Source organism: Bradysia coprophila, unplaced genomic scaffold, assembly GCF_014529535.1.
Source record: "Bradysia coprophila strain Holo2 unplaced genomic scaffold, BU_Bcop_v1 contig_219, whole genome shotgun sequence".
Taxonomy (NCBI): Eukaryota; Metazoa; Arthropoda; class Insecta; order Diptera; family Sciaridae; genus Bradysia; species Bradysia coprophila.
The window spans coordinates 51173-72174 of NW_023503481.1; the positions used below are offsets into that span (position 1 = coordinate 51173).

Consider the following 21002-nt stretch of genomic DNA (forward strand, 5'->3'; position numbering starts at 1 on the left):
AGTTCTTGCGTCATTACATTAAGAAACTTATTTTTCATCTGTTGCGATTCAATTTGTAGTTTCTTTACGATTTGGGAGATTTAAAACTAATCAGAAAATCGAACGATTGAGCGTATAGTGTTCAAAGTCAATGAGACTTAATCAATTGCAGCATCTCACTTAAAGACATCAAACCGAGATCAGGCCAACATTAAAAGCAGTGGTTAGCGACAACTACTACAAAATTCAACGAAGAATTCTGGATGGATTTCCCTCTATTTCGCAAAACTTATCTTCAATTCTTCAATTCAACGGATTCTGTATGAAACGCACTTTTTAAGTTCATACGGTATGAAACGACCACTTTATGACTCGGTGCGTTTGTTCACGGAGCTACGGGAAACGATCGGTATGTTACGGTAGTTCTGTTAACGTAAATAACACTGTAGCTGTAGATCAAGTCCGAGTAACTGTAAACCCAAACACTGAGAGCTACATTGTCATCAGTAGAGAAACCTATACTTAACTCTGTGAAATTATTGAGGCGCCGTTTAATTTTGTGTTTTCTGCTGATCAACAGAAACGTTAAATTTAATAGATTTCCAATGTGTAAAATGTGAAATTGTGATTGTTCTTGTATGACCAAAATCTGAATTCACAGTCATTCCATTTTGCCTCTGTGTACATGCATGCCAGTTGGCATTTGATATAATAGAGCACATTGTTTGAAATGACAACTGTCACCTTAAGTGTTTAAGCTCATTATTTTACAAGAAAACCATTGAAAGATTTGTTTCTATTTTCAAACGTGAACAAAGTGCCTGCTCATTTTCACTGCATATATTTTCAGGTTAAGTTTGGTCTGTTCTGCAGACGATTTTTGACATTTCGAATCACCTTGGATTTGATGTATATAACTCTCAACCGAAGATAGTTTTTGTATGAAATTTAAAGAGAATAAGGTATAGCACAAACGAAGCATTGAAAGCGTGTTTTGGTTGTAGTTTTCATTGACAGATGCAGCAATCGCAATTTTCGATAGAGAAATTTCTAAATTTATTAGAAAACAAGGACCAGAATACGTTTTCAATGCCTCGTATGTTTTCAGCATAAAGAGAATAAACCAGGTGTCTAATTGTCTAATATCTTCCTCGAGGACATATGTAACTATGAACGTCAACACAAGGTACGGTCGAATGTCAAACTTTGTATGTAGCGGAGGACATAGTGATTTCATGAGAGGTGAGTTTGTTTATATGAAATCGCTATGTCATCCGGTTTGTATGAACAGACCATACCTGGTTTATACTTTCATTGATATTAATTTGTAAACGCACTCATTTTGATTGTGCCGCTTCCCGCAGCTGCGTCTCAGTTCCAACATCATTCACATCATTAAATCCACTCAAATCGCATTCAGAAAATCACACCACATTCAACTGTCAATAAACGTGAAATCTGTCTGTGGACATCAGCAATAAAAAAATCATTAAAAAAATTTCGAGATTCGGGAATTAAAGTTCTAGATGATAACCGTAGTGTCCTAATATTATAGCATAAAATGTCACATATTCGAAATATGTTCTTGTACAAAAATAAACTGTTGTCGGGTGTGCAATTGAAACGATTATCCGAACACAAATATGCTTGTACGAATATCAGCATTCTTGATCCAATTTTGCAGCCTTGGTGGTGTTTTTTGGTATCGAAAATGCCCCTCTGGCTGGCACCGAATCTTCTGACAATTCTTGGATTATTCGTCAACGTATTAACTACGCTAATACTCGTTTTGTAAGTAAAGAAAAACTGATTTTCTACCGAAGCGGTGTGCAGTTCGACCTTTTTTTTGCTAAAAATTTTCCGGAAAAAAATGTTTGAGAGAATCGAAACCAAATCTAATCGCAATTCATCAATGACAAACGAACGCGGTGATTGATGAAAAATATTGCCGCATAAACGTTCGATCTGAACGATGTTCCGTACGATTTCTATCATTCATTCAATTGTAGGTTAAACTTTGCAAAACTTCAATATCGTCCATTCCGCTCAGACAGTAATTACTCCTCTTACTGAAACCGACAATTTATGAAAATAGAAAAAAAATTGTTCGACTGGCTTAAGATTTCGTGACTCATCAAATCACGCAGTTTCTCTATTTCTAATCGAGCCTATGTTACGAATATCATCATCAGGTTGATGTGACCAATTGTTCAAATTGAGCCGTTCTAATGTCTATCTAATGTGAAACGTACACACACACACTGGTCTCATAATATCGTTCGAAATTAATGCAAATTGTTCAGTTATTGAAATTGTGAATCAAATTTTCTCAACTTCGAAACGCTTCCAATCAAACTGAAAATTAATTTTTGTTTTCGAGTTGCTGCTTAGCTTGCAAAAAAAAAAGTTATTCGATGACCCGGTCAACATTTTTTTCTACTGTTTTGACCTTCACCTTGAGGATGTGTGAGTGTGTAATAGATAGATAGTTTTTGGATTTTTTTTAAGTGGTGTATACATTTTGTAAATATTGTTTTTTGTGCAGAGAGAGGTAGTTTCTGGTCGCTTTCTTATTTTCTTCTTCATTTTCTCTTCGAAAATTATTCTAATGGAAAGGGAGGCACTTTTGCTAATGCAACAACCTAGCTAATTGTTGAAGATAATCGAATTATGTGACAACACTGCGGGTGTTATACTCAACACAAAAGTGTGAAACAGTCGCCGAAATAAATTGCTTGTTAGTTCATTGACCTCGTTTCACAAGTGGCTCGTGTTTTTGAACGTTTCCTCGCCCGCCCTAACGTTTTTTTTTGTGTAGTGAATAGTACCGGTACCGATGACACCATTTTTAATTTCGTTTTCTTTTTCTGTTTCCACTTCCAGTTATAGTCCAAATGCTCGAGAAGAACCGCCACGGTGGGCCAGTGCACTATGTGCGCTGGGTTTATTTATTTATCAAAGTTTAGATGCCATCGATGGCAAGCAAGCGAGACGAACGAATTCGTCTAGTCCGTTGGGCGAACTGTTCGACCATGGATGCGATTCGATTTCAACGGTTTTCGTAGCACTATCAGCTTGCATATCGGTGCGATTAGGATTTTATCCGAAATGGATGTTTTTCCAGGTGAGGGTCCGGGGTCCATCGTTGTTTTTATCGCGAAAGTCTTGATCAACCGCATTGTTTTTCAGTGTTTCTGTGCGATGACGCTGTTCTACTGTGCGCATTGGCAAACATATGTGTCGGGGACGTTGCGTTTCGGCAAAGTGGATGTGACAGAGGCTCAATGTACGATAATGGCAATTCACATGATATCGGCAATATTCGGACCGAATATTTGGATGGCTAAGGTGAGTCGTTTGGGATCGGTTTGGGAGGAAGTTTCAATGGATTGAAATTTCCCAATTTTTTTACGATTTTCATTTTTGGCGGAGAAGAAATAATTCAATTTTCAGTGAGTCATAAATTTAAGATTTTCAAATATTCATTTCACATCGACAACTTTAACCACGTCGTTCTCATAGTGATGGTGGGGTTTTTTCCGTTAAATCTTATCTTATGTGTCCCGACGACATCCAAATTTTCGATAAGAGAAAATTATTATCAAAACTGCGACTGTGAAAAAGGTGGAACGAGTTTCGTTTCACTCAATTCGAACAATTCTGCGGGGAAATGTAGAATGCTGTCGTAATCTCATCAGGGTTCTGCGACACAACAGGAACTAAAATCTTCTGAAAATGATTTTGTGTTCCTCCAGTTTTGTACTGCGAAAGTGTGAAAGCATTCCCCTATATCGCTTAACTTCGTAGTACACCTGTACGCAAGCCCTTCCTTACCTTGTTTCAAAATTCTCCAAAAAACACAATTGGTCCTAAGAGCCACGAAGTAGAGGGAAAACCATTTGCAATACTTACGCATGTAGGTCTTTGAAGTGGCTTGTGTAATACTAGTTTTGTGACTATGATGCGACAGTGGCTAATGCAAATTTTTGTAGAAAAATTTGTTGATTTTGTACCGAGGATCGCGTTCTAACCGCAACCCGGACCTGTTTTTCCAGTCGAACCTGAAATTTTCGATTTATGGTTCAACCCGAGCCCAAACCGAACCTAAGTTGCTTCGACCCGAACCTTTACTTTTACCTTCAGTTTTGACCCAAATCTGACCTGAACCTGTAATTTTCATGTTAGATCGGGCAACCCAAAGTTTTTCATGAAAATTTAGTTTTTTGGTCGAAAATTTTGGGTTATCCGAACCCGACCTGTTTCAAACTTGAAAATGTCAGGTTCAGGTCAGATTCGGGACAAAACTGAAAGTAAAAGTTCAATTTCGAGACAGATTCGGGTCGAACTATAAATTGGAAATTTCAGGCTCAATTCAGGTTCGGGTCGAACCTGAAATATTAATTCAGGTTCGGGTTTAAATCCTGTTCGAGTCAACCTGAATTATCGGGAGGGAGTGTGGTCCAAAATTCGTCTTGAGAGAATTTTGTTGAAAAATGTATATTGAGGTTTCGCATAATCGGTTAATACAAATCGTTACGTGTAGCAAGTGCCACGTTCAATTCATTCGATTTTTTCAACCTCCTCATAATCGTTTCAATTTGCAATCAAATGTTTCTGCAAGACTAAGCAATTATCTCGCACTCGCTACACCACACCGTTCGATATTTTTCTTTCTAATTGTCATGTCTGTCTTAATTGCTATCTAATTTCTCGTTTGATTTTTTTTCATAATTTTGCTTATCATTTACCTTTGACTACTAAATTTGATTGGAAAATATATATTTTCGACACACGCAAAATTACAATATCTCACCTCTCTCTCTCTCTCTCGCTCTTTCTCGTTCAGATCTGATATTTATTCGTTATACACGCCTCTGCTGCTGATAAATAAATAGAAACAAAAATCGAATTTGACAAACTCGAAAAAGGTCAATGACATTCTCGAACGCATAGAAATTGTGTTTGATCTATCAAAGTCCAGTCGATTTAATCTTATAAAATGTGAGACCATGAATCGGGCGTTTTGACGCTGGGTATTTTTGAGTGTTGGGGGATTTGTTTTGATTAGATTACAATACTTTGCTCTTCTTTTTCTTTGTTTTTATATTGACGCCGTACGTCTGTTAACAAAAAAGTTTTGAATTTGGAATGACATTGTGGATGAGCGAATGAACCTAGAAATATAGATTTCAATGCGCTCCCTTTTAACCGAATGTGTCGCCACTGACGGCAAATTAACGGTGTGATGGAATTTGTACGTTTTCATTTTCATTTTGAATTATTTTTGTAGGCTCACTTACGGCATACCGCGTCGTGAATGGAGAAATTAGACAAATAGATTTTTGCTTTGTGTATAACTGAACGAAAGAGTTTGCTCATGACTACTTCAATGCATTAGTTGTTTCATGGCACAGGATGAAGACAATTTTTAATTTTGAAAATTTTACGAATTTCTTTGATTCCCTTTAGATATGATTTGGTTACAACTTTGACTGTCGATCTAAACCGTTCGCCATTTTTTGGTTGGTCTTTAAACGTATCGGATCTGCTGATCATAAACCCTATGAGTCTAAGCTTCATCTTTCATTCTGTATTCGACGTACCACTTCAATATAGTGTTATAAAAGAGAATGTCAAAAAGAGTGTTCACCCATCGAGCTCAGTTAAATTAACTCGTTTGTTCATAGTTAACTGGACTTTTACATACAATTTTTGACGTATTACCCATCGAAACCAGTTAAGCAACTGGTCATTTTTCTCTCTTTTACTCTTTACTCTTTAAACATTAAAATAGAGGCGTGGTTTATCTAAACGGAGCGTAAACGGCGTAAGAGGAAATCAAGCATAAGATTGCCAATGTTGTAAATATGACACAATGACAACACTCAGACAATAGAACGACAGCACAATAACAGCATAATGACTGCTGTTATTATCGAGGACTGAGGAGTATTGTAATTCTATTGAAGGCGTCAAACGTAGGAAAGTTGAAGCACCCAAGTGTCGTGTCAAATTTCTGTATCTCGTCTTACACTCGATTCTCGTTTACTGAAAAGTTTCAATTTTTAAAACAATTCGACTAAATTTTTCGCGATCTTGGAAGAATCTAGATAATTCGTTAGGGGAAGATTCTTACGTGAGCTTAGGCTAATGTAGCGAAATTTAGGATTTTCTTGAAAAAAAAAAGTTTTCCAAGATGCTCCAAGGTCCAACTCAACGCCCAACTAAATCTTTGGATTTTCGTATGAATAATGGATGGTTCACAAAAAAATTCCCAACACGCTCGAAAGGCCTTCTCGTGGAGCCAGGACAGTACAGACTCCAGCTAGAATTCAAAAATTTCAAGGCTCTAGACCTGAACGGAAAATACCTGAACCTGATTCAATCGATTTAAACCTGACCTGATTCAACCTGGAACCTGTGATTATAGTGCTAAGGTCTGACCTAACCTGACAGGTTGACATGCAAATTTGTATGAAAGATTCAGGTTACGTGAAACCTAACCTTGACAGGCTTGATTGAAATTAGGTTTAGGTCAGCTTTGATTCCTATAATAACTTCGAATTTTGACTGCGTTCGACCTTTATTCAAAATAACCTTTTATCACGAGGTTTTCACGCACGTCTATCAAGTATATTATTTGGGGTGGTCCTTTGTATACCCTAAAGAGCGTAACACGCAATTTCTCACCGTTATACATACCCAGCAGCAGTATGTCGCGTGAATATATTCAAATTTCAAGATTATTTCAATTTAATATGAGGTGCTCGGATGCGTTGTCATTGTTGATAATATTAACTGTGCCTCCGTTATCAAATGAATTTACGACTAAATTTAGATCGCATTGCCATTCTGCGGCGAATCATTATACGTTTGCTCAATTAAACAAATTGAATTTTTTTCGCTTCATATCTTTACTTCTTTATGCTGACAAGACAACACGCGATCGCATTCAGTTTATGGTGGTTCCGTAAACGTTTTAACGTTTCGTAAATATCTGTGTTTTTATGTTACAACCAGCAATGACATAACTAATTGCTTGGTGATTGATGTGGAAAACGGTAAAAACAGATAATAAAATTGCGCTCGTACTGTGGACGGATTGCATAGTTGTTTGAATTTGAAAAATTTCCCAATGTTTGTGCAACGACAATCGCAATAATTTTACGTTTTAACTCGGCATGAATTAATGTCCAAAGGATCTTGAGCATCATCAATGTATCGACATTCGTTCTTAAGCTAAACAATTTCTAAATGTGAATTGAAATGTCTGCATTCCACTTATGTTTTTCGAACTTTTTGTTCTGTTTGTTTGTTTTTGAATGTTGGTTTACGCATTTTATTTTGCCTTGTATGTGTTATCTAACGAGGAAAATACGCAACGGAATTAGTTCATGGAAATTATCGTGTAATGACTGATAAACGCGAACGTTTCACACTGACGTAGCTAGGTCGTACGATATTCATTATCGATTAAATTGACGGAATTGTTTCGCTGCAAACGACGTATCCAACTGAAGCCTCCTCTAAGAGGAGTCCTCGTTCAGGACCTTGGAAAATATTTCCACAAAATTTTGCGAAAATCAAGACTATTCATGAAAATATTTTCCTCAATATACAGGGGACGTCAGTGAAATTTAGTCACGAATTTGCTTCAGCTGTTTTTCAGCTGGTCCACGCATACAAACAAATTGGATCATACAAACAACTGAATCAAATCCATGACTCATTTTTACCGACGTCCCCTGTATCTTTTAGTGAATCATTCATAAATGTCCGCTTTGTTCAGTGCTGCCAGCAGATTTAATTCATTAAAAACTGGAAAAATATGCATTTACGTGAGGCAAATATGTGTTCTTTCCCCCAAATATACATCCTAATTGGACAATTGGTCTCTCCAGAACATATATTCAGTAAGTTATAAATGATTTAGATCAGCTGGCAGCACTGAAAAAAGTGAATTTCATTTAGGAATAATCCTTAAGACGTTAACTTGGAATGAGTCAAATCCTGACATTTTTCTAAATGTTAAATGACATTTCTTCCAAGTGAGGGTCTTAGGAATTAGTTGCTATCAGAATTTTGATGAATTGTTTCATTGTTTGGGATGTTCAAGGAATACAAATTCTTCCGAGTACCCGAAAATAGATTCTTTGTCCTACTACGATGAGGTTAAGTTAACAATTCATTCTACGGTAGAGTAAACGGTTATCACCAAGCGTGAACGATGAGCTCTGGCTTCGATTGTTTCGTACAGCAAAATGGGTTTTAAAAAACAAAAAATTTTCTTCGAATGCTAGGCAATAGTAAGTTAAAGAAGAAATGTCTACTGATTACTGAAGGGTTACCGTGCCGACTGAGATACGCTTACCGTTTCTACGGCATTATTAATTGCGTCGTAAGAACCGCGGTCTACAAGAGACCATGCCTCTGAGCTGAGGGAACATGTATAAATGACGTCCAAAATTCAGTGTTGACAGACACAGTTATAACTCGAAAAATATGCGTTTTGGGAAGGTAAACTTATTTTTAACCCTGTTTCCCTTATTTGAAGGGATCGGTGATACGTTCGACACCACAAGAATTCATATATTTATGGAGTTATCAACGATGTAACATCTGTATGGCAACACTGAAATGTAGACGACATTTATAGATGTCCCCTGATCATTTGAACTAGCCGAAAATTTCTCAATTTAAAATTTTTGTGTCAGAGTTGTAACCAAAATGTAGTTGATCCCACAAACCAAGATCTAGAATTCTAGTAGTGTCGCATACATTTGAAAATGAAATTTTCTTTAATAAAAAAAATCGAAAAAACCAGCCAGAAGCACACGGAATTCCATCACAATACATCAAAATCGAAAGTTTTTCTTTAGAATTTACAACAACAAAAAAAAGGAAATTTTCCAAAAATTTAATTCGAATTCAAACCAATCAAAACCCAAAAAACCAAACATTTCAACCAATTCAAGGTGTTCGGTAATTTCGAATTTTGGAATTCAATGACAATAATGACGGTAGTGTGTGGCGTCTGGGCGCTATCAGTCACACTCAGAGTAATACATGCCGGCGGAGTGGGCAAAAATGGTTCAACGGTTGCAGTAAGTCAACATAAAACAAAACAACAAAAATTTAACATGAGAAAAATAACACACAAACAGTCAGACACACACAACAAATACGATTGACCGAATAATATACTTTTTGTAGTTAAAAAGAAACAAAATTTTGTTTGGGCTTTGTTCTTCGACTTTTGTTTTGTTCATTTAATTGTTTTGAGGATTTTTGTGAATGAATGAAGCAAAATGGTTTTGTGATAACAGATTAATTTTTGATAAAAAATGGCCTGCCGCAGAAGTGTTAGTTTCGAAAGTCATTGTATGCGTCGCTGTTATGCTAAATTAAAGACACAATCTGTTGTTTCGTCTGGATAGAAATATGATTTTTTTTGTGAATGTTTTTTTTTTAAATTATTATTTTAATTCGAATTAAGTTTGTTTTAACTCTTGGATGCATCGTGAGCTGCTATATAAATATTCTAGTCATATATGGAATTGTGTTATGGGCATGATACATTTGATATGATTAATTAAAATACTTTTTAGAATTTCTTAAATAAGCAAAACAAAAATTATTTGTAGTTGCAAGGCAATCGATCGGATTGAAATTATCGAAAATATTCGGGTTTTTGCGAGAAATTTTTATCTTTTAAGCGTCCTACGATGCTACGACATTATTTAGTAAGACCAAACTTTAGTTCGAAAGTTGTTGCCTACTTCAAAATACATCGGATCGTTCAAAATTTACAAACACACAGAAGTTTTTGATTCCTGGAGAAATATCACTCTTTATGAGTTACGACTCCTCAATAGGTATGCCTCAAGAGTTTTGTTACTCTTCGTCAAGAGTTTTACTACTCATCGTACTCTTCGTCAAACAGTTGTATCACTTTTCGTCAAAGAGTTGTACCACCTCTTCGTCAAGAGTTGTACCACTCTTCGTCAAAGAGTTGTACCACTCTTCGTCAAAGAGTTGTACCACTCTTCGTCAAAGAGTTGTACCACTCTTCGTCAAGAGTTGCACCACTCTTCGTCAAGAGTTGCACCACTCTTCGTCAAGAGTTGCACCACTATTCGTCAAGAGTTGCACCACTCTTCGTCAAGAGTTGCACCACTTTTCGTCAAGAATTGTACCACTCTTCGTCAAGAATTGTACCACTCTTTGTCAAAGAGTTGTACCACTCTTCGTCAAAGAGTTGTACCACTCTTCGTCAAAGAGTTGTACCACTCTTCGTCAAAGAGTTGTACCACTCTTCGTCAAAGAGTTGTACCACTCTTCGTCAAAGAGTTGTACCACTCTTCGTCAAGGGTTGTACCACTCTTCGTCAAGGGTTGTACCACTCTTTGTCAAGAGTTGTAGCACTATTGACTGCAAGACTTACGACTCTTCAACGTCTCTTTAAGAGTTACGAATCAGGCAAAGTTACGATTCTTAGAGTCCTTGAATATTCCTTATTCTCAGAAGTCACAACTCAGAAATCACGTCAACATTAGAGTGAGACCAATGGCTTATTTTAATCCATTTCATTTTACCAAGTTGTTTCCAGGTCATCGACCTCATGTTGATGAGCAACGCTTTCTGTAGGAAAGGTCTAAGGACAGATTCGCTGGTCAAGCTAAAATCGATGTCATTCACCAAAAAATATTAAACCGAAAATTTTCCGTATTTGAATTCGTCGACAGCCTGTCGTTCCATTCTATCGCAGCACAAGTAGCATTTAACAAGAAATTTTCACCGAAGCATATCTAAGCTCGGTCAAATTTTTGTTGAAACTCTACTCGTGTTACCATAGATCCACACTATCAAAAACGCATCATGTCTTCCAATCGGCGGTGTTCGAGGTTTCTCGTATTATTACATTCGTATCAACTACATCGTCAACGTCGACCAGCCATTTCATGACAATCATATTACAAAAAGTACTTTAGAAATATCAATTCTTCATTCATTTAACAGTTACCACTACTTGGAACTTGGACTCTCGTTCCCTGTGCGATATTTTTTATTGGATACATGCACTGTTTCATTGCATTTATCCAAATATTTGTTGACGGGGGTTGCGGAAAGAATGGGTCAACTGTTGCGGTAATCATCGACATTGAAATTTTTGATTTTTTTTTTTAAATTTTGTACAATAGGTTTATGGTTTACAGAGTTGTTTTTATTGCATTTGGTAATTTTGATATTTGATGATGACGTGGCGGGGTAGAGTGTTAATCTATCGATAGGTCGAACTATTTTACAAGCGTATATGAGAAATAACAACATGATGAAGATGATGATGGTGTTTTGTTAACATAAACAGTAGAAAGAGTGATTTAAAGAGGGATTCTTCGGATATTTTCATTGTCAACAAGATAATCTCCATTCAGCACTCACTCTCACAAGTTAATTTCTTCTTCAAATCTGCACATTGAATGTATAGAGGGCACTAATTTGGATGAATGTTAAGAAAATCAAGGCTTCCCACCAATCCCGCTGAACCCTATACTTCGAAATAATCCCTGGAAGTCGGTGACCCTTCGCACCTGAGCTAACATTACCAATCCACATCCTTAACATCCTGAATCTAACGTCATGTCCTTCTTTAATCGATTTTCCAATTAACTCTTCAGTTTTACTTAAAAACCTTCGCTGTTCATAAAGCAACTCCCTTCATTTCACGGAGACGATCACAGGAGTAACACCATTCAGAAGATGCTTATTCGCCTGGCACCTGGCGCCAGCGAATAATTAAACTTTTGCAGAAATTCAAAGACCTAAGCTAGCCTGATCAATTGTCAAAGAAACGTGCTCTCGGACGGCACCAGCGAGCAGCATCTTAGTGTTGGTATTCGCGAACGTCAGCAGATTATCACTTCGTTTATTTCAAATATATTCGCGGTGAATCGGTTAAGTTCAGGTCAAACTAACTCAGTCGCGTTGTATTGATCTTCGGTAACAGGCAGAAGATGTGATAGGTTGTAGTTCGGAATCTCAGTTTTCCGTTGTATATGTAGGGTTTTGAGTGGGGAGGATATTAAACGCTAAAACTCTAAAGGTCAACTTCAGGTTGCTTAGTGATTTATCATTGCCATGTCCGACTATCTTTGAGAAAATATTTCTTGAATTTTCAAAAATTTTCTCGGATTTTCTTGAAAAGAGAAATCTTTAGAAAACCGAGAAAATGGAGAACCACACCATCTTTGGACTCCTACTGAGTTCTACACAGTTAGTTCTTCATGACAGAAATTTAATCTGTTTCAAGATCTGTTCGCAACCTTCTGAAGAGTTAGGGATAGATATTTTGGACGCTTTCTCAAGAACGTCAATTGTCGTGAGGAATGTGCTTAAATAACTCTCAATGGGATGGACTTCATGCCATTTTTTTATTAACGCTGATGCGCTCTGTAAAATATTTTGACCGGGAAATGTAGGTCATTCACGTGGATGTTGTTTTTTATTTGTTATACAAATTAACGGTTTGAACAGCTTAATCCTGCACTAAAAATAATTTTCAATCTAACTCGTTGTTTGTTTGAGTCGCCTGGATTTTACTGACAAATTAACATCATCAGCAAGGGAATGTTTTTTAACCACATTGAAATGATTGTATGCTCTACAAGAGAAACGACTCACTGATTTCTATTAAATCTATGTCGCAGCCACTTACATATTGAAATTGCCGGGATACAATTTTGCCTAGCTATCAAGGCTACAAGAAATGCCTAGAAAATCGACCCGTAAAATATTAACTCAAATGATCGAAGTAAAATTGAATTATTGAATTATAAACAAAAAAACTGAAACCAAATTGTCTCTCTCCATTTTTCCTTTAAATTTTTTTTTAACACAACACTCCCAATTTCACAATCTAGCTACCGTTCGGAAATATGGATATCAAAACGTTTCCCCTGTACTTTGCCGTTGTAATAGCTGGAATTTTAGCATTTCAAAATGCCGCGATAATATTTACCGGTGGTGTTGGCAAAAATGGATCCACAGTTGCTGTAAGAACAATATAAAAAACGAAGTCTTTAACCATAGCAAAAACAGAAAATTATTTATTTGATTGGCCGTAAAAAATTTTGTGATTAAACAAAAATGAAGATTTTTTTGATCCACGTAAAATAATTGTCGCTGAGATTCCAATTTATGATTTGTTTTTGTTCATTTTTTCTGTATATTTTTTTAGCGCACACATCTCTCTTCTTTCTTTGTTCATTTTTACAGTGTGAAACGTGCAAACGTGTCCTCTTTCTAATATATAGACCGAGAGGTCACATTCACAACAGTTGAGGGCATATTTTTGGGATGTGTTTTTTCGAGAATTTTCAAGAATTCCGGAAGTTTTAAAGAATCTCAGGAAATTTACGAGAATCGCAGGAACTTTTTCAGAATTTATTTAGTTTTCAAGAATTTCAAATTTCAGGAATTTTAAGAATTCTAATAGTTTTCAAGAATTTCAGGACTTTCAAAAAATTCTAGAATTTTCAAGAATTTCATAAATTCCCAGAATTTCCGTACTTTACCATAATTTAGGGAATTTTTAATAATTTCGAAAATTTCCAAGAATTTTCGAAGTCTTAAATTTTTCGAATTGGAAAACTTTTTTGACCTCCAAGAACTTCCTGGAATTTCAAGAATTTTGAAAATTTCCAAGAATTTTTGAAGTCTCTCCGAAAAGAAAAATTTTCTTGACTTTCTAGATTTTACCGGATATTTCAAGAATTTTTTAAAATTTCAGGAATTTTCAAGACTTTTGAAAATTTTTAAGAATTTCCGAAGTCTCAAATTTCCTGAATTTTCTTGACTTTCTAGAATTTTACAGAATTTCAGAAATTTTCATGCATTTCAAGATTTTTCAAGAATTTTGAAAATTTCCAAGAATTTACGAATTTTTCAAAATTCCCGAATCGGAGAATTTTCTTGAGTTTCGTTAACTTCCACGAATTTTGAGAATTTTCCAATATCAACATCACGAAAATAGGCCATATATCAGTCTCTCATCAGTCCATGGTCCGATTCCATACAATTATCGTTGTATTTTTGAGCTGATCGCGAAATGCGCCTCGTTACTGCAAACCTAGCGCTCAAAAGCACAGTGTCACAGCTCAGCTTTCTTCCATTTTCGATGGTGCAGTAATATGGTATGGGTTCTTTGTAATCATGGCTTTATGAGCGACTGATACGTACGTGTGACTCTCTCTGTGTATAAAATCTGAAACTATTTTCTATTTTGAGATATTTTCTCGTCTTCAATTTGTTCAATGTTTTAACACATTCTGCTCCTGTTCGTGTCCGCTGTCTACTGTTTCCTCAATTATTTCAACCGAGCCCATGACAAAATGTATATTTTATTTCAGCATCGAGACATCTTGCCATTGCGCAAACAATTCTTTTTAAGACCATTACTCGATCAGTAACATTGTTCGCAATCAATCGTTAAGATCATCATCATTCGTTCGAAATGCTTTTCTCACTGATTCGGTCGGTTAATGAGTATAGTAGAAATTAGCACGAATTTTATCCAAGAAACAATCCCATCAATTCAAAACATTTTACATTTACATCTTTCGACTAATTTTTCATTATTCTATTCACTTGGAAGGGTTGATCTAAGGTTTGTCCAAAGTCCTCATTCAAATCGATCACAAAATTTTAGAATTTTAGAAGTTTTTTTATCTTCTTAATTCACTCAGCTTTCAAATGCTATTATAATATCGCCACCTTTTGCCAAAAAAAAATAACTTAAAATCGCTATGGCTTACGAAATATGCGAAACATTCTAGCAACTGATTATGATTCGATGCTTTTTACGGTGATGAGAGATTATTAAAAACTGCAGCAACAGCACACTTGACTTTGACCATGAACCAGACATTTTTGAATCGAAAGACCCACTTGTTGCTCTAACATTTGCAACTGTAAACATAACGCTAAGAATAATGTAACCCGTGACAACGAAGAAAGCATGAATGATCCTGGGAACAACCACTTCAAAATAATCCTCGGGAAACTTTCCCACTATCACAGAAAGTGTTCAATAAACTTTCAACGTTCACCAGACGACGATTCTTGTACGATTAGACTCAATGAAAAGTATTTAATTCTTACAACAACAATTCAATTGAAATCACTGACCTCTTGACCATGGATGACCAATGCTGGCAAATATTCAATAGATCTTAAGACTTTGACTCTCAGACAGATATGTTAATCGCTTAACAGTGAATCATGTTTTTAATTAACTTGCAGCTATGGCAACAATTTTGAACAGAAAAATTTTAATTTTGATTTTACTGATTTTACTGCCCACGTAAAAAAATCCCACTTTTGCATCTAAGCTACTGTTCTTCTTCGTTTCTCTGATTGCTCTCATTTCTTTTAATATGCTATTTAGAACGGCAAATGAGAGAAATCAAAGAAACGAATGAGAACAGGCTGCGAGGGTCATTTGAAAAGTTTCCGACCTCGATACTATAAAGCTCATTTTCCAAACTAGTGTCGAAATGTCACGCCTTCGTCGCTCATTTCCCACGTCGTTTAGGAAAAACGTTGTTCCTAAGTTATGCTAAAATTCTTTTTTATCGAATTTGATTCTCATTCGCTAAAAAAGCATTTTTGCATGCGTTAGGAAAATAACTATTTCAGAACTTAAGCTACCAAGGGATGACACTTCCAAAACTACAGACCTTCGTATCGAGGCCGGAAACTTTTACAGTGAAAATTTGATTTTTTACGTGTGCAAAACAGTACCACCTTCATTGTTTTAAGACTATATCTCTCTTTGATCATGAACACATTTATTAAATTTTTTAATTTAAGTATTTAACCTCTAACCTTAAAACAATTAACAATTGAAATGTAAACTCATCATTGTATTGGTTATGGATTTGGTTCTAAAATAAAATTTGTATTTTTATTGTAAATATGTGGGCACGCTTCATTATTTGCTTGGTTATAATAAGGTTACTGGTGACAGCTAAACACATTTTTTCTTTAAATATATTTATGGTAATCGATTTCGTTTGTGCTGTGCTTATTTTATGTTAAATTTAAGTTTTTTTTTTAATTTGTAAATTCTCTCCACAAATGATTCAAAGAAAATGATTTCCTCTAACCAAAAAAACGGGGTGAAACGAAAGGAATATTGAGTGAAAATTAGTAATTTGAGAAACGTCAACGCCCGTCCATTGACCAGTGTAATGTAGTAACGCACTTCAAGCATGAGTGTTACTCCAAATAGAGTACTGAATCGGGACGGCGCATCAAACGAATTGCACTGTAAAAAAATCTGGAAAATTTTTTCATCCAAAATATAACTATTTGGCAGCTGTCACTCGAAGCACTTTTGCTTGAAGTGCGTTGAATGCAGTTAAAAAGACTTCACACTGTTTAAATTTCAATGGAATGCAGAATTTGCGATAGCTGGCTTTGCACTCATGCACATGCTATTGTTTATATATCAACATAAGCAACAGCATGAGAACCAGCTGATAAAATATAGCTGTTGCAAATTCTGCACTACACTTAGATTTAGCCAGTGTAGCGAGATGTTCTAAGATAGAAATAATCTCGAGATTTAACGTATTTCTTAGTGAGAAATTCAGGTTCGTTTGTCACGTTATCTCTTTAACAAATTCAAATTTGTATGTGCTAAATAGGGTCAGAAAAACTGCTATATTTTCTAAAATACAAGTAAATCGTAGTCAACCATTTAAAAAAAAGATGTCATTGGCATCGAACTTATGTGCTAGGCCGCGCGTCTGAATAGCATTACCTCCTCACTATATTTACCTTGATCAAAACTCCAGTTTTTTTTGGCGCAAAATTTGAATTTCTACCAGAGAATACAGAACTTTGTCTGTCAGGGTCACTTTCGAAAATAGTTCTCTGATTTACAAGATAGTTAACCAAAAGCCGGTGAATTAAAATGCATTTTTGAAAGGGCCTAACGGAGGCAGAATCGAATCGTGTTCAGTTTTCCTTCGTTTACTTGACAGCTGCCATTTAAACGGAATGTAAGGGAATATAAAACAGAGTTCTACTGTTCTACTTCTTAAGAGGAGTGAATGTGATTCCAGCTTTAGCCTTTCCTCTGTGTTCTTCAATACAGTGTTAACGAAGAGAGATTTCTGCTCAGTTTAACCTAACTGGCCTCGAGCGCAAAGTCAATATGACAGAAGATACAGAAATCACACTCCGAAAATTCGAACTTTGATTTTCGATTTATTTTCATTCATAAATTTTTGACATTGCTCTTGAGGCCAGTTAAATTTAACTGATCTTCGCTCTTCGTTATCACCTTGAATTGTTATAGAGCGATTTTTGACCAGTTAATTTTAACTATTTTTGTGTTACTCGTGAGAGGAATTACATACAAATTGAGCTTACTCTCAACGTTATTCATTCATGAATTTTTGATATCTGATCCACAGACCAGTTAAATTTCGTCGAAACTAAACCAAGCCTGAATGGTAGGGGAAATCATTTTCGATTTAATTGCACCAATACTAAAGTATCAGCTTCATTTTAATGTAACATCCAAAAGCAAAACTCCGATCGATTCGTCAGTCAAATTTTAAGGTCAATCAAACGAATCGATTCAGAAATGTCTCGGTCATGATTCAGTTTTGCATTGGATGTTACAGTAAAATTGTTTCCATCGTTGCTCATGCGACAAAACTCTAATCCTCGAACTGTCTCCACAACCATAGGGAACGAGCGTCATATCACCGATATTGCCGTTCTTGGCCGTTGTGTTGCCAGCATTCATTATTTCGGAGAAATCAGTTGATGGCATCTTCGAGAATTACACATCGTTGTACATCCTGGCATTCGGGATGGTTGCTGCCAAAGTAACAAATAAGCTTGTGGTAAGTGTGACGGAATTTGATGTCGGGCTCCCGAATTGTGTTCACGTAAATCCCGTTTTCCGTTTTTCAGATTGCCCATATGACAAAAAGTGAAATGGGATATTTGGACGCGGGATTGATGGGTCCATTGCTACTATTTTTAAATCAATATTTTAACTGTTTTTTGCCGGAGTATTGCGTTCTGTGGATCGCGATGATCTGGTGCACATTGGACTTAATGAGATATTGCTCGCAGGTATGAATTGCCACATTAATCAATTGTTTATACACACACGTCTCTAGCTGTATCCAATCAGACCATTAGTTTATTCGTTCGATCAGTTTAAAGATGTCTAAAGATTCAAAGACTTCAGCTGCAACTACTGTAAACTGGAAGCGAGCGTGAAACTTTGTCTTTGGAGTTAAAAGAGAGCCTTTACGCTTAAATTAGTGTAAAATGGAATTTAATGACCTTCATTCCGTTTTTTAATCGTATAACGATTCAGTCAATCCTAAGTAAACCTAAGTGCCGTTTCTGAACCCGATCTGAAAATAGCTGAACTTGTTTTTGACCTGAACCTGATTCAATCAATTCTTACCTGACCTAACTTTACTTGAAACCAGGTGATTTATGGTGATCAGGTCTCACCTGACCTGAAACGTTGAATGAAAAATTCAGGTTCCCAGGAACCTGAACTGACACGGTTGATTGAAACCAGATTCCGGTAAGATTTGTTCTCTAAAATTACCTTCAATAATAGTGACACCTCTCGATGCAACGCCTCTTGTTGAGGTCTCTAAATTTCATTTTATGTTCATTCAATCCGTGCGGTTTAAATGTCCAGAGACTCAGAAACCCAGAGAGTTTTTCATCAAATTTTACGTTAACTAAGGTGGGCGCATCAGTCTCCTGACAAGTCCCAGTAGTCGAATACCTATTGTTCTTTCATTGATAACGTTTCCCCACAACCCCACAACCCTTTGTTCGACTAATCCAATTAATGCACAACAGGTCTGCTTGGAGATATGCGATCATCTGAATATCGAACTGTTTCGGATACCGTATCCGCCTCGATTGCCAACGAACCCAGCCGCAACACTGTTGAAGCAGGGAACCAGTGCGCAATTAGCACCTAGTAATAGTACGAGTGATCGAAATGGGTTGAGTGCGCCGACAGCGAAACGACAGACACGCTCATCGAAGCGACATTAGGCAAGACGACGACCGAATAATGCGTCACCATCGCCACCCCCCACCAATATCACCCGCAGTATTTAAGTAAAAAAAATTGAGGTATAAGATGTATGAGAGGACGCATCAATGCAGTGTCTTCTTTTGTTGGATGTAAATTTGTACGACGATTTCTCGATTAAGTTTTTTTTTTTGGCCGACGAGTGTGTTGGACAAAAATTTTGAGAAACAAATATAAAAAAATTTAAAAAAAAGAAACATGAAAAGACACCGAATGATTTAGCAATCGTAAATAAATGTTTATGTAAAAAAAATGAAGGAAAAGAAATTAAGTTTTAAGTGAAACTGGGACAGTATCGATGAAGGATGTGTTCACTTTTTGGTTACAATAAAAATGCAGTTTTGAATATGAAAATATGGATCGATCAAATTTGTGTTTCCATTTTATAAAAATGGATTCAGATCGGAGCTCAGAGTTGATTTAATTTTGCTTGGTTTTTCTCTTTATATTATTATCTCGTTACAAGTTGTCGAATCAAATGAAATCTGTTTTCTGTTTTGTTTCATTTTTCTGTTGCCAGGAAATGATTTTCTTTTTCCTTATTCGTATAATACAACTGAAACCATCATTTTTTTTACTTATAGTACACAGACACACAGACATCATTTGATAATTTATTTAGTTTTTCCATTACAAAATTTTATATAAATAAAACTGAAAAGAAAAATTGTTTTTTTTTTATTTAAATAAAAAGAAAAGAAAAAAGTTGCAAATTTTGTATGGTTTTTGTTCCTATAATTGCACCGAAAGCAGATACTCCCTTGGGGATTATTTTGAAAAAACTTCTACCAACAACGGCGGAATTTTCCAGTGGACTTTTCTATGCGCATAGTAAGGCATTGGACCCTAGACGTCAAAAAATCCTCCTCATGCACTTTTCTATTCGCAATTCTACTATTCTACAGATACACGAAACCTACAAGTTCGTGTGTGGTATCATTAAACAGGTAATTACATGTACTTTGACTATAACGTTGAGTTTCTAGTGGTTCCGATGCATCCGAAACGAAACGAAAACATCATTAAACGAATTTCCCTGATCTCTACTCAGCTTTCCAATGACACCAAACATATTCAAGGACGAAACATCTAGAATAAATCAGAATGTGAAAAGAAAAATTCGATTCCCCGCCTGTACCAAATTTGGAGATGAATTTTTGACTGTCTTTAGGGTTACACTGCTGTCAGCTAGTAGTTACCATTTTTTTATTCAAAAGCCAACGTCGTCGTAATATTCTAATATTCTTATTGTCTTTAATTAAGTATTTCTGGGGATAAAATTGGGAAAAATATTCCCGCCACGTATGTGTCCTACTACAACCCATCGAGTTTCTGGTGGAACACTCCCATTATGGATATTAATCACATTTTTGACTTTATATCAGACATAAATGTTTTCGAAAATTACATAAAGTTTTTTATTCGGATTTTGTATGAAAATCTACCAAGAAGTATAAAAATTCGTGGAATTGGCCTACATTTCATACCTATTTTCCACAAAAACCTTTAAAAACTTGTGTCTAGTGCTGAAAAAATCAACATTACAATACTTGTAACACAACATACTATTTCGACATGCGAGAAAATTTTTTGTTTCTGAAAAAAAGTTATGACATGCTGCTTCTAAAGTGTTCAGGATAGTCCAATAGTATGTTGTGTTACAAGTATTGTAATGTTGACTTTTTCAGCACTAGACCCAAGTTTTCCTTACGAGCGGAGCGAGTAAGGAAAATTGGGTCGTGTGCTGAAAAAATCTCATTACAATACGTGTAACACATCATGCTTTGTGCCAACCGAGAATTGAAATAGACAAATTCCCAAAAAATCATAATTTTCATGGTAAACAATCACTCTTCAAATTTGATCGATC

At 35.9% G+C, this 21002-nt stretch overlaps 1 protein-coding gene across 5 annotated transcripts; it reads left to right on the forward strand.

The window, feature by feature from the left end:
* Positions 1-1404: 1404 nt before the first annotated feature.
* Positions 1405-19490, forward strand: LOC119075529 (cholinephosphotransferase 1). Of its 5 annotated transcripts, XM_037181998.1 has the most exons (8): positions 1405-1770; positions 2863-3103; positions 3169-3327; positions 8955-9083; positions 10999-11127; positions 17742-17900; positions 17971-18135; positions 18892-19490. In XM_037181998.1, exons 1-8 carry the CDS (start codon positions 1541-1543, stop codon positions 19090-19092), a joined length of 1413 nt encoding a protein of 470 aa, XP_037037893.1. In that variant the 5' UTR covers positions 1405-1540; the 3' UTR covers positions 19093-19490. The 5 variants fall into 5 exon arrangements, with proteins under 5 accessions (XP_037037893.1, XP_037037897.1, XP_037037894.1 ...); XM_037182002.1 differs by lacking the exon at positions 8955-9083 and having other exon boundaries at positions 1406-1770; XM_037181999.1 differs by lacking the exons at positions 8955-9083; positions 10999-11127 and adding an exon at positions 12900-13031 and having other exon boundaries at positions 1406-1770.
* Positions 19491-21002: the final 1512 nt, after the last annotated feature.

Bases quoted from the DNA above. Each gene is read 5' to 3' on its own strand.
- LOC119075529 (XM_037181998.1), top strand. From the start codon at position 1,541: ATGTCACATATTCGAAATATGTTCTTGTACAAAAATAAACTGTTGTCG. The intron at 1,771-2,862 runs GTAAGTAAAGAA...TTCCACTTCCAG, and splicing joins ACTACGCTAATACTCGTTTT to TTATAGTCCAAATGCTCGAG. The intron at 3,328-8,954 runs GTGAGTCGTTTG...AACCAATTCAAG, and splicing joins CGAATATTTGGATGGCTAAG to GTGTTCGGTAATTTCGAATT.